We start from the raw sequence: 14623 nt of genomic DNA, 5'->3' as shown, positions 1-14623 counted from the left end.
ACAAAATGGGTCATGCTGGCTGTCAGAAGTGTATCCGACAGGGAGACCCTATCTCGCCGCTTCTCTTTGTACTCATCATGGAGTATCTCCACAGATATCTGGGCACACTAAACAGCAACTCTGAGTTTCACTATCATCCGAAATGCAAAAAGCTGAAGATCACGCACATTTGCTTTGCTGACGACCTTTTACTTTTCTCAAGAGGTGATGTTGAATCCGTGAAAGGATTGATGCAGAAGTTCAATGAATTCTCCGCGGCCACGGGACTCAAAGCTAACCCGTCTAAGTGTAGAATTTATTTTGGTGGAACATCGGTAATTGACCAGGCAAATATTAAGGAGGTGACTTCTTACGGTTTGGGGCAGCTACCATTTAAATATCTGGGTGTACCTCTCTCTAGCAGGAAACTCACGATACATCAGTGCCAGCCTCTCATTGATAGAATGCTCGCGAAAATACAACACTGGTCCACAAAGTTCTTGAGTTACGCAGGTAGAACTCAGCTGGTTCAAAGTACGTTGCTAGCTATTACGAATTATTGGACTCAAGTTTTTCCTTTGCCTAAGAAAATAATTCATAGAGTTGAAGCTTTGTGTAAAAATTTCTTATGGTCGGGGAAAGCAACTGGGAAGAGAGCGCTTGTAGCCTGGGATAAAGTCTGTGATCCTCATAATGCTGGAGGATTAAACATTACGGCGTTGGATTGCTGGAACAAAGCCACGTTCGCAAAGTTACTTTGGAACCTTCATAAGAAGGAGGACAAACTCTGGATTCGATGGCTTGATGCATATTATATGAAGGGTGTCGACATAATGCAATGGCAAATGAAACAAGACTGTTCATGGATTTTCAAAAGTATTATGAAGAAAAGAGACATGATTCGATGCAGCCCCTATTGGATGAAAAGTCTAAATGACAATAGTTTTAGCACACGGAAAATGTACACTGAGCTGAGAGGTGATAGGGCTGACATGAATTGGAGGAAATTGTTTTATCAAAATTATGCTCGCCCCCGTGCTCGGTTTATTCTTTGGCTTACTGTTCTGGGCAGAATCCCTACGAAGGATAGACTAGGGCGTATTGGTATTCACACTGATGGAAAATGCAGTGCGTGTGACCAACCCGAGACGGTCCTTCACCTGTTTTTTGACTGCAGCTTCACACAACAGATTTGGACCAAGGTACTCACATGGCTCGGGTACCAAATACAGAGGCGGGACTGGAGTAGAGAGTGGCAATGGATTATGGAAGAAACTGCAAAGAAGGGCTGGAAGAGATGTCTACTAAAAATGGTTGTTGCTGAAACCATTTATCATGTATGGCAATATAGAAATGAAAGAGTTTTTGGGAACACTAATCAAACCATGAATATAGATGAGAGAATAAAAATCATGGTAATGATTCGTGGGCAACATAAAAGGAAACTAGCTGAGCATTTGGATGTGGAACACATGCTGATTAAGTAATTATCTTTTAGAGTTGTTGTTATGTTGTTTTGATCTTATCTTGTAGCCTGGATCTTCGGATCGGCATGTATTAACTGTTTTTGGTTAGAAATAAAGTATTATTTTCCTCAAAAAAAAAAACTATGAATTGAATTTTTAAAATATATATTTAACTATGACGTTATATTTATTAAATTTTAAAAAGATTCTCATAACTCATTTATCATTTAACGTTTAAGAAATTAATAGTTTAGTAATATTTTTATTAAGTAACTTCTGTGAATTAAAGGTATTGAAATATTAGTCTAGTAATCTTTTTATTATGTAACTTCCATGAATTAAATGTATTGAAATATTTTTGAAATAGATTTATATTTAGTATGTTTTGTATATATAGTTTACTTTTTATTACTTCTCTATTATAAATTATCATTTATATAAAGAATCTTAACACATAAATTTATGAGTATAAAAATGGGACAACTGAAACTATATTAAGTTTAAGGTTAAATAAGTTTTTGGTCCCTCTAAATATTTCAAATTTCGTTTTTACTCCCTCAAAAAATTTCCTTCAAAGAATGGTCCTCCTAAAATTTTTCATCTAATTTTTAGTCCCTCTTGTCAACGTCCGTTAACAGAAGCTGATGTGGCATGCCACATGGCAATGCTAGCATGGTCAGATGTTAACGTCGCATGCCATGTGGCTAAGGGAGATTCAAATAACTCAAAACCTACAAGGCAGCCAAAGAAATCTGATGAGATTTAAGTAAAATAGTGATATTTAAGTAAAATAAATTTACAACCTTTAATACTTTTGTTGCTTCAGTGTAATATGAAATTTGTAAAGTGGGTTACTTTTTAAATAAGATTGCTTTAGCATGGAAACTATTTTCTTTTGATTTGAACTTTGTGGATTGTAAAATAGATTATTCTATGCAATTTGTAAAGACTGTAATGAGATATGACATAGTCTTTACCATCTTACCTAAAGGGAAGATTTTTATCCTCATTGACACTTTAAAACCAGATAAAAGAACTATGACCTTCTAAGCATAAGATGCCTCTTACACCTACAAATTCTTTCATTCACAACACTACAAAATATTAAGGTCTTTTTTAATCAACTAATGTAAATATCAATATTCCACACTCCAAGTACTAGAATAAACTAAGGAAGAATATATTATACTAGCCGCAAATGTAGAACAAAGAAAGAGTAGAAAGCTTGAAACAGAAAAATAGTAATATTATAAAAAGGTGATGCAATTCACAAATATACACATAGATCAACCGAATACTATTATCGTTAATTATCACAAAGTTTGGAAATAAAAGATATAAAGTCAGACTTTTTTTCTTTTTCTTATATTTTGACATATCTCGAAAAGTAACAATTGCGTCCATGTTTTCCAAGGATGCTATGGTGTAACTTCTCATTAATCTGTCTTAGAACAACAAAGCAAATAATCAATATTCAAGAGAGATTTAATTTCTTTTTAGAAGAATCATCTTCATTTCCTGTGAACTGTGTGGTCTTTACCATCTTTCTGTTTTTTTAGATTGTTATGTTTAATTTAGCATTTAATTTTAAATTTTTGTCTGATATATTAATCTACTGTTTTTGTTTGGCTTCTTTTCATATGAACAAATTGTATTTTTCAGAACCAGAAATTTTGTTAGAGATTAGTTACGATTTTAGCTACCAATTAGCTACGAAATTTTATGGGTTCAATTATCATGTTTATCTTAGCCACGTGGCCTGACACGTCAACATCTGGCAACACTAGCATGCCACATCAGTCTCTGTTAACGGACGTTGATAGGATGGACCAAAAGTGTGGACGAAAAACTTTAGGAGGACCATTCTTTGAAAAAAAATTTTTGAGGGACTAAAAACGAAATTTGAAATATTTAGAGAGACCAAAAAATCATTATATATATATATATATATATATATTATAATAATTATTGTTATTATTATTATTAATAGTGCTAGCTTAATATTATATGATTATTATTATTATTAACATTTGATGTAGGATTAATTTAAGAAAAAATAAAATAAAAGTCGATGATAGAGAAGCTATCAAGATGACATGCGTCTAAATAAAATTAGGGTTGATTTAGAGTAGTTATTAAGATAACATGTGTTTAGGGTTGACATCATGACAACCTTGAATTTATATATACTAGGTAATAAATTCATGCGTTGCACGGGATTAATTAGAATGTATTTAAATAAAGTTTTATGATAGGAAAATAAATTATTTTGGTTTACTTGACTTTCTATAAATTTATTTTTTTATGAATAGTTGTATAAGGTTTGAACATAATTATTTATAACTAAAATGATGATTTTAATATGTATAATTACGAAAATTAACTTTAGTATTTGTTGGATAAATAAAAATAAAAATTATGACTTGAGAAAAACATGCGTATTTTTTATGATTAAATTAGCTTTACATGTATATGATTAAGAATTTGCTTGCTGCTATGGTAAAAAAAAGAAAAAATTGTATTCGATATTAAAATAGTGAGGACAAATGTTAACAAAAGTGGTCTAAGAGGCATAAACAAAGATAATAATGTTAAAATGTTTATTTTTAGTTTTTTTTTAAAAATTATAATAATTGGAACATTCTTTTTCATTGATATATGAAAAAATATATATTCAGTTAAAAAGAATTTTTTTGAAATTTATAGTTCTTTCAACCTCAAGAATTCTCCTTATGCTATGAGAGTTTAAATTGAGTTAGGCAACCATAAGATTAAAATTTAAAATATAAAATTATTTGATTATAAAAAATAATGTGTTAAAAAATGTCTGATACTATATTATTAAAGTGCCCACTATAATATGCAATTATAATGATTAAAAATGTATAGGAGAATTGTAAGAGACAAATGTATTTCTAAATAATCTATATTTATAATCTGTAATAGTATTAATCTTATGACCAATCATTTTTATTCAAAAAATGAGAAAATAACTAGAGCAAATGTATGAAAAAATACAAAATAAATACATTTTAATTATCAATTACTCTATATTAAAACTAAAATTATGTGATTTTAAAGGTATTGATGAATATTTATGACAAATGTTAATACATTAAATAAAAAGCAATTTTTTAAGTGATTGATGAATAATTGTGTGATTAGTTGAGCAATTTTATTTTATCGATGTTTACAAACAATTTCAAAACACTATTCATTTTAAGTTTAAAAAATCAATATTATTGTTAAAATAACTTGTGAACAACAAAAATTAAAACAAGTTAAAATAAATTTTTTTAAATTAATGATTAATTATATAATGTGTTTTTTAATTCTATGAATTATTTTAACTAAGCATCACTGATTATCAGAATTAATAAATTTAAAAGTTAAATTTTAAATAGTATTGTAATTCTCTCCCTATAGTGATTATATAGTACGCAATTCTCTTCCTAAATTCAGACCAACTAACTAGAGCTTTTCAATTTGTCAGACCAACTAACTAGAGCTTTTCAATTTGTCACGTCGTCAACCTTGATTACTGTGTTAACAGTATAAAAAGTTAGACTTTGTAGAACACTTAACCTGTCAACACACTACCACACATGATACCACTCTCTGAACAGTATCAAAAAGGTCACGGTTTGAAAAGTAGAAACAAATGAAGTTGGTCCATGAAACCAAACAATAACAAATTTGCAACTAAATTTGGTCCATCCTTATAATTACATTCCTGTTCATGGTAAAAGTATTTGGATACAATAAAAATTTAGTTTTTTTTACTAACTATAGAATCTCCAGTTTCACAACTTACTATTAATTTTTACAGGATACTATCACCACAATATTTTTTTTATTTTAATCAACTAAATATTATAAATATTTATAATAACAACATAAACTCACTATTTTTACGGGACACTATCATCACAATACTTTTTTTATTTAAATAATAAAATATTATAAATATTTATAATTATTAGTGATATTTGTAAATATTTATAGTTATTAGTCATACTTGTAAATATTTATAGTTATTTGACATATTAAATATATCATATTGGTGATTTGATAAATATTTCTTTTTAAATATTACATACCTATTATATAGATACATTTCATCTATATTATGTTTTGCTAATCTTAAATTAACATTCCTTATTCGAATTTTTATATTTTTTTTTTGCGATTGTAATACATTATTCATCTTAAGATTTGATTTACCCGTGCGGACGCACGGGTCTTCTACTAGTTAAATATTAAAATAAAATATAACTCAATTAAAAAATATTTAAAAATTGAGTGAATGGAATTGATTATTATATATTATTAAAATAAAATATATTATATTATTTATAAAAAGTATATTCAATTAAAAATCATATCAAATAAATAACTTTTAGTCTCCCTATTGGTACTAAATAAATTTGATTATTATTAGTGAATTTATTTTCTATTTAATAGCATAGTAGATACACTTAAGAATTTCAAAATTATAAATTTAAAAGTTAGTATAATTTTCCTTTTATAAATTTAATAATAATATAAGAGTGTATAGAATATTAAAAAAAAACGGTTGTGAGATTTTTTTAATTAATGTATTTTTAAAATAATGCAATATTGAATCAATATTTTCAAAATAGTCATAATTTAGAGTAAAAGGTTTTTTAATATAATTTCATAATATATGATACATGTTCAGTAACATCAATTTAAAAAGTTAATAAAAACCTCAAATAATTTAATAATATAAGCATGTTTACTACTATTAATTTACTATAGTATAATAGAAATTATTAATATACATAATATCCTTCTTCTTTTGTCATCAATTCTTTACTTGTTGATTATCTAAGTCTCCCATAACATCACTTAGATCTCCAATAGTTGATTGGACAAAGAGTTGCATCCGAATAAAAAGTAGACATATTGTTTTAGCTTACTAAATTTGAAGCTAAATAGAGCTAGTATTTGATATAATTTTTATTGACGTGATACATAGTTCATCCATATAAGTATTAAAGAAAAAAATAGGAAGAAATAGTTATTTTTAATCTATGTGTTTTGGTTCTTTAAATATTGAGGGACTTGATATCAACATTTGTATGTATGATCTTCTCAATTAGGTTTACTTCAATAATAAACCCAGTTACATCTGTTCAACAAAAACATATAATATATATTACATGAAAATATAATAATTGAATATGAGATTTAATAATAAGATAAACTTACTTACAAACTTACCTTTAAAACACACTAATTTAAAAACATTAGGAGAAAAAAAAAACAACGTACTTGTTGAAGTTGTATCAGTAGCATACATGATAAAAAAATCATATAAAATGGTGAGTTTGTGAAATGAGTAGATGACAATGCATACCAATATGAGATTAAGTAAGGTTATATATGTGTGAAAGAATGCAAAGAGACATGGCATTTTATTAGTGTTTTATTATATTATCATTAATGTTATGACCTATCATTTTCTATTTATGATATGAGAAATTAAACTGAATATTTTGTGAGAATTAAAGTTATAAAATTTGAAACGGACAATTAAATGAATAGTTAAAGAAAAAAATTAATTAGTGAATGTCAATTAAGAGATAGAAGAGATATTTTTCTTTCAAAAAATATTTTTTATCCTATTTTTTACTCGAGAGATATTTTTTGATGGGGTATAGATGAATATAAACTTTATATTATACTATCTAAATTTAGCTATAAAAACTTTAATGTAAAAGTTTCATAAATTTATAAGAGTCTCTATCATAAATTTTTTTTAATCTTAATTTTTCGCTTATATTCATTGACAAAAACAAATAACAAATGGTAGAATATTTTACATAAAAATATGCTAAAAGTTTAACCTATATAAAAAAAAAGTTAAAAATAATAAGTAGAATAAATGGAATTATAAATGTGAGAAGTTACAAAAATGTAGGATGTTTGAAACGGGCAATTTAATGTTAAGTTAAGGAAGAAAATTAAAAAAAATCGAATGTCTCTTAAGAAATATAGGAGATTTTTAATAATCATATTTTTTTATCCAGTTATTTACTTGAGAGATATTTTTTTATGGGATATAGATAAATATAAAATATATAAATTTTATATGATAATATCAAAATTTAGGTATGAAAATTATATTATACTATTATTTCATATTTATATTTAAAATAAATACATATTTATTATTATTATTTTAATATTATTATATTAATATTATTATTAATTGTGGTATTGAATTGGAGTTGGTATGAAGAATTAAAATAAGAGTGATAAAAATTCTAAATTTTAATATGATGCCACATAAGCATTAGGATTCTAATATGATGCCACGTAAGAATTAGGGTTAGAATTGTGTCCAAAGTTGTCATCATGACAACCTTGGATTTATATTAAGTAGATTAAGATTAAAATAAGATTAAGATTAAGATTATTAATAGTGCTAGCTTAATATTATATGATTATTATTATTAATTATTAATGTATGATTAATTTAAGAAAAAATAAAATAAAAGTCGATGATAGAGAAGCTATCAAGATGGCATGTGTCTAAATAAAATTAGAGTGGATTTAGAGTAGTTTATTAAGATGACATGTGTTTAAGGTTGTCATTATGAAAATTTTTTGTTCCTCTGCTTCCTCTGCTAGGGTTGATGACCAAGGCGAAGCGGCGCGTCGGCCGCCTTAAATCCACGGTGGTGGCGCAGCCAGGGACAGCGGAACGCACCACAGATACTACAGTGACACAGGTACCACCAGAACGGCATACGGAAAACATTGAAAAGATGATGGAGAATAAGAAAACACCCGTCCCAGCGGTGGTTAAGTCGCCGGAAAAGGAACAGATTGCAACTAAACCTTGGGTGGAAATCTTGCAAGGCAATAGGAATCTAAATAGAGGTATGACTTTCGAGTTCGTCGCACCTCAAATCATCAATGGAGCTGAAAAGATTGTTATTGAGGAGTGCGATGTCACGGAGGAGGTGAACTATTGGGATAATGCAATCATTCTCTTCGCGTTGGGTGAAACCCTCTCTATGCACGCCGTTAAGAATTTTATGGAGAAGTCGTGGAATTTTGTATCTCTACCGGAACTCTACTTCAACGACGCCGGATACTTTATTGTCCGATTCAAGACACATGAGGAACAAAGCCAGGTGATGGAACAAGGGCCTTACTTCATCTATGGTAAACCATTGTTCTTGAAATACTGGTCTATTGATTTTGAGATAACTTCTGGTTTGCTGCGTGTTCTTCCTATCTGGATTACATTGTCGAATTTACCTCTGTATTTATGGGGAAGCAAGAGCATCTCTAAGATAACTAGTGCTGTGGGACGACCCAGTACTACGGATGAATGCACAGCTAGGAAACTCAGAATCTCCTATGCGCGAGTGTTAGTTGAGGTTGATATCACTACACCTATCAAAGAGACTATCACAATTCTGGGACACAATGGTAAAGAATGGGAGCAAAAGATTGAATACGAATGGAGACCAAAATATTGCCAAACATGCGTTAAGATTGGTCATGACTGCTCAAATAAGAAGGAGCCTGAACAACATAAACAGATAAAGAAAGTCTGGCAGCCAGCCAAGAAACCTGCAGCAGTTATACAGAAGCCAGAGAAGTGCCCTGAGGAACCAGTTAACGTGACTAGTGAACCTCCTAAGGCTAGACCTGATGAAGCATGGACGGTTGTTGGAACGAATAAGACAGAAAAAGCCAAGAAGAAAATCATCTTCACGCCTACTATTGAGATGCCAATATAGAACAACTTCACTCCACTTGGAATTGGAACTATTCTGGTGGGGGAGAGTAGTAACCTTAAATGATCTCTTCATGGAACGTTAGGGGTATTAATAAAGAAGCTCGGTATCGAGAAGTTTGCTCCTACTTCTCTACTTTTCAGGTTCCCATCATTACCTTGCTTGAGACCCGTGTTAAGAAAGACAATGCTAATAAAATTCGTAGAAATTTTGGTAATCACTGGTCCTATTTGGATAACTATTCCCACCATCAAAATGGAAGAATTTGGTTACTGTGGAAGGACCAGGAGATTAATGTTAAATTGTTAAAGTGTGAGGAACAATTTCTTCATGTTGAAGTCAAGAATCTCAATAAGCAGATCCTCTACCAGGCTACCATAGTGTATGCTATAAGCCAACCTGATAGAAGGAAAGTTCTGTGGACTCAGATTGATCAATTGGGTTGTGTTACTAGTGTTCCTTGGATTGTACTAGGCGATTTCAATAATGTCCTTACAAGTTAAGATAGAATCGGTGGTAATCGTGTACATACTGCAAAGTACTCTGACCTTGCTAATATGATGCACAAACAAGGTTTGTTTGAAGCACCAATTAGAGGATGCTACTATACATGGTCTAATAAACACTCAGCTGACCCCGTTCACTCGAGAATTGATAGACTTTTAGGTAATGCTCAATGGTTCCAGGCTTACCAAGATGTGATTGTTGAAGTGCTCCCTCCTAATATCTCTGACCATTCCCCTATCAGAGCTAGTTGGCTGGTGACTGCTCCCCGGAGGAAAAGCTTGTTCAAGTTTCTGAATTGTATTACAAATAAAGATGGTTACCTTGATATTGTCAAGAATAGTTGGAATCAAAGAGCACAAGGATATGCTATGCAGAGGTTATGGCTCAAGATGAAGAGGCTGCAACAACCACTGAAGTCCCTACAAAGAAGCTTTTCTAATATCCAGATTCAAATACTTGAGGCCAGAAAAGATCTCAATGAAGCACACAAATATCTGGAGTCTCATTTGTTTGATGAACAGGCAGTTATACAGGTGAAAAACTTGACTGATAAAGTGCTGGACCTGTCTCAAATAGAGGAGCAAATTCTGAGGCAAAAATCTAAAGTAGATTGGTTGAGACTTGGAGATGGAAATAATACTTTCTTCCACTCCACTGTTAAAGAAAAGAACAAGCAAAAATTCATGCATACCATCACTTCCTTGACAGGTGAGACTCTTAGCACTAAAGAGGAGATTACCAATGAAGTGCTCGATTTCTACACTGCCTTGGTGGGTACTGCAACTGACCAGATGACTGGTATACACCTGCCAAGCATCATGAGGGGACCTATCCTCTCTCGAGAGGATGCATTAAGTCTGATTCAGCCCATCACAGAGGTGGAGATTTGGAATGCATTGGATAGTATTGGCAGTTCCAAAGCTCCAGGATTAGATGGATTCAACTCCCATTTCTTCAAGAGCTCGTGGCATATTGTTAAGCACGATGTCATCACAACAATACAAGAATTCTTCACTACTAATCATATGCACAAAACTCTAAACTTCTCTTTGATTACCTTGATTCCTAAGTCTGACCATGCTCAAAATATCAAAGATTGGCGCCCTATTGCCTGCTGCAGCACCTTCTACAAAATTCTGTCAAAGATTCTAACTAGAAGGCTTAGTAAGGTCATTCATACCATCGTCAATGAGAATCAATCAGAATTCATCCCTGGCAGAATAATACACGACAATATTATGCTGGCGCAAGAACTTGTTAGAGGTTATGGTAGGAAATCTGTGTCTCCTCGTTGTATGATCCAAATGGACATACAAAAAGCGTATGATACCGTTGAATGGAAGGCCCTGGAATAGATCATGTATGGACTAGGCATACCTCATAAATTTATAATCTGGATTATGGCTTGTGTGTCGACAGTTTCATACAAGTTCGCTATTAATGGTGAGCCTAGTGTGAGCATCAATGCTAAGAGAGGTCTGAGGCAAGGGGATCCCATATCCCCTTTGCTCTTTGTTCTAATCATGGAATATATGCACAGAGTACTCCAAGGACTGGAGGATGAACCAGCATTCAAATTTCACCCCAAATGTGCTAAGATGTCAATGTTGAATGTTTGTTTCGCTGATGATATATTGCTTTTTTCCAGGGCAGATACAAATTCTATTAGGCTGATCATGGGGAAAATTAGAGAATTTTCACAGACAACTGGCTTACACATGAGTGCTGCAAAGAGCAAAATCTATTTTGGTGGAGTAAACAGTGCCTGCCAAGAGCAGCTTCAACTAGAAACTGGCTTTCAAATTGGGGTCATGCCTTTTAAGTACCTTGGTGTTCCACTTGATAGCAAGAAGTTAACTGTCCTTAACTGCCAACCGCTTATAGAAAAAATGCTATGCAAGTTCAAACATTGGAATACTCGTATGTTATCGTATGCAGGTAGACTCCAACTTATCAAGATCGCCATAACATCTATAGCTAATTATTGGCTACATATTTTTCCTCTTCCAAAGAAGATTCTAAAGCATGTGGAGAGTCTTTGCCGAAGCTTCCTTTGGACTGGCCAAGAAACTGTCAGCAATCGAGCACCTATCTCTTGGGACCACATCTGTGATCCTGTTGCTGCAGGAGGTTTGAATATTACTGATTTAGGTGTTTGGAACCGTGCCTCGATTGGAAAGATGCTTTGGAACCTCCATACAAAGAAGGATAGGATGTGGATTAATTGGGTGCACCATTTCTATATGAAGAACCATGATGTTATGAATTTCGTGCCTAAACCGACAGCCTCGTGGATTATCAAAGCCATGTTCAAACATAGAGATACCTTATGCAACTCTGATGCTTGGAACAATTTTGCAGGTACAGGAATCTATAGGACGAGAATGATCTATAGTGAATTGCGTGGGATCCGGCCTGATGTTCCATGGAAGAATATGATCCGTGGGAATTTGGAAAGCCCTCGTGCCGTTTTCAGTTTGTGGATGGCATGTCATTGTCGACTCAACACGAAGGACCGCATACTGAAGATAGGTGTTCATACTGATGGTGTGTGCGTTTTCTGTGGTGCAATGGAGACATGTGATCACCTGTTCTTCGACTGTGCTGTCACAAAAGTCCTTTGGCAACAAATTCTATTTTGGTTGAAGCTGAATCATGTTCCACAAGAATGGAGTAGAGAAGTTCGCTGGATCAGTGAGCACACTAAAGGTAGTAGCAAATCTGCCAGGATTCTTAAAATGTGCATAGTTGAAGCTGTTTACCATGTCTGGATTCAAAGGAATAGGAAAGTGTTTAATGGCCCAAAGGAGGAAAATTTACTTGCTCAGGACATATTGTATAGGGTAAAAGGGAGAGTGGCTCATAACAACAAACTCAAATTATTTGTTGATGCCCTTGGTTAGCCTTAGTTAGTAACTTAGGCCTAGTCTTTATGATACTTGGATCCCTTGGATCAGTTTGTACCCCAACTGTTTTTTGGAATATATATATCCTATTTGCTCCAAAAAAAAAAGGTTGTCATTATGACAACCTTAGATTTATATATATTAAGATTAAGATTAAGATTAAGATATTAAGATAAGATTAAGATAAGATGTAAATTTTTAGGTCTTTAACCAAAACCTTTTGTATGATAACTTTAGGTAGCATTCCCCATATTCTAAAATCCTATAACCACTTAGGTAGATTAACATGACAACATTAGTATAGAAATTTCCGATAAAACAATTTCTTTTTCTTTTTCAACTTCAAAAACACTTAACAAACACTCAAATTAATTCCCTTAAAAAATACACAGTAAACACACATAAAATACATAAAGGTTGAAACTTCATAAAGAGGGAGGTGAAGCTCAAGTCTCGCTTGTTTAAGGGAGTCACTTGAGATTATTCTCCCAACCATAAAAAAAAACTCAACAAAGAGAAGTTCAAGTCTCGCTTGTTTAAGGGAGTCACTAAAAACACTCGACAAATAATTCTCTATCTTCTTTCTCGCTTTCAGAGCTTTCTTTCTCTTAATCGGACATGTTACTTCCTTTCTATTGCTAACAGGTAACGCATAAGACTCCACTCACCGAGCAGTTATCCTAACGGTAGAATACGAACGTAACTTTGTCCACTAAAAAACACAAACAAACAAAAAATATTGAGCTGAACTACAGCGCTCTGATTCCTCATAAGGGGATACATAGGCATTAGGTTGCGGGACCTAAGCGAGCACAACTATTTAAAAAACTTGATTCCTCCCGTATTGTTTATAATCCTTTCATTTTCCTCTTAGCGAGTAAACACTATTAGATACACCCTTTGGATAGAAACAAACAAAAGTGGATCTCATCGAGTTCGATGGATGTGAATGGTCCTAACGCCTTCCCCTTGCGTAACCGACTTCCTTACCCTCTTCTCTGGTCGTGAGACCTTGTTCTTGTTCTTGTTAGTTTTTGATATTCCTTCCTCTTTGTGAGATAAATATATTAGTGACGACTCTAGTTATTTTTTTGCAGTAGCGACAGGTAGTGAGAGAGGATCTCATATCTAGAGGATTCTAGGTAGAAGTCGCACAAGGTAGTGATTAGGCGAGAAGTTATAAATTGAGATTGTTTAGGCTGTGAGCTTATACTATCATAGTAAATTTTCTTCATGGCTTTGTAGCCCCCTGAGTAGGTGACGTTGCACTGAACTGGGTTAACAGTTTATTATGTTGTTATTTTTCTGCAATTTATTTTCTGCATATTCTTATGTTTTACCAAGTGTTTTCAGTCAGCAGATGATGTCATAACATTGGTCCTGACATTATGTTTTGTATTGAGACATCAGTCTTGACATCAAGATTGCAAAGTGCCAGAATTTCAGTTCCTGTGGAGTACCACGGATGTGATGGGTGCTAATACTTTTCCCTTGCATAACTAACCCTTGTACCTTGATCTTTTCTTTTGTTGGGTTTTATCAATATTTTCCCTTTCCTTTGGAAACAATAAAGTTCAGTGGCGACTCTTGCTTTGTGGGTTAAGTTAATCAATAGATTAATCTCAATTGCTTCTGTCTTGATCTTCATCTTCTTCTTCAATACTGATCATCAAGCTGATAATAGCCTATGACACATTGATCAACATCAGTAAACATGAAACACTCTACGAGCAACAATTCAGTGTATTCAGTTCCCTTTGTCTTTCAACATGATCAATTTAATGTTTGATCAAGTATTCTTGGATGTCTTCAATTCTCCTCAATGGAGCATTCTGCATAGCATGCAGGTTTTCTTCTTCATCCTCTGAGAGATTCTTCATGGTAGGCATATGATATGTATTTCAACATTTAATCATCATACACATAGGGTATGTTGCCTCTTATTGGAGTAGTTGAATTAGCTCGTCAGCTTTCATGTTTATGC

General features: G+C 32.4%; 3 protein-coding genes across 3 annotated transcripts; all 3 read left to right on the top strand.

Annotated features, from left to right (window-relative positions):
• Positions 1-5: 5 nt before the first annotated feature.
• LOC131595077 (uncharacterized) lies at positions 6-1466 on the top strand. The gene has a single exon (XM_058867324.1). It carries the CDS (start codon positions 6-8, stop codon positions 1464-1466), a length of 1461 nt encoding a protein of 486 aa, XP_058723307.1.
• Positions 1467-8110: 6644 nt separating this feature from the next.
• LOC131595068 (uncharacterized) lies at positions 8111-9229 on the top strand. Its single transcript, XM_058867314.1, has one exon. The coding sequence runs from the start codon at positions 8111-8113 to the stop codon at positions 9227-9229; it is 1119 nt and encodes a 372-aa protein (XP_058723297.1).
• Positions 9230-11133: 1904 nt separating this feature from the next.
• LOC131595058 (uncharacterized) lies at positions 11134-12636 on the top strand. Its single transcript, XM_058867291.1, has one exon. The coding sequence runs from the start codon at positions 11134-11136 to the stop codon at positions 12634-12636; it is 1503 nt and encodes a 500-aa protein (XP_058723274.1).
• Positions 12637-14623: the final 1987 nt, after the last annotated feature.

This window comes from Vicia villosa, linkage group LG1, assembly GCF_029867415.1.
Source record: "Vicia villosa cultivar HV-30 ecotype Madison, WI linkage group LG1, Vvil1.0, whole genome shotgun sequence".
In the NCBI taxonomy this organism is placed as follows: domain Eukaryota; kingdom Viridiplantae; phylum Streptophyta; class Magnoliopsida; order Fabales; family Fabaceae; genus Vicia; species Vicia villosa.
The sequence above is the reverse complement of the archived record's forward strand: the minus strand, read 5'-3'. Positions and strand labels throughout refer to the sequence as shown.

Bases quoted from the DNA above. Each gene is read 5' to 3' on its own strand.
- LOC131595077 (XM_058867324.1), top strand. From the start codon at position 6: ATGGGTCATGCTGGCTGTCAGAAGTGTATCCGACAGGGAGACCCTATC.
- LOC131595068 (XM_058867314.1), top strand. From the start codon at position 8,111: ATGACCAAGGCGAAGCGGCGCGTCGGCCGCCTTAAATCCACGGTGGTG.
- LOC131595058 (XM_058867291.1), top strand. From the start codon at position 11,134: ATGGCTTGTGTGTCGACAGTTTCATACAAGTTCGCTATTAATGGTGAG.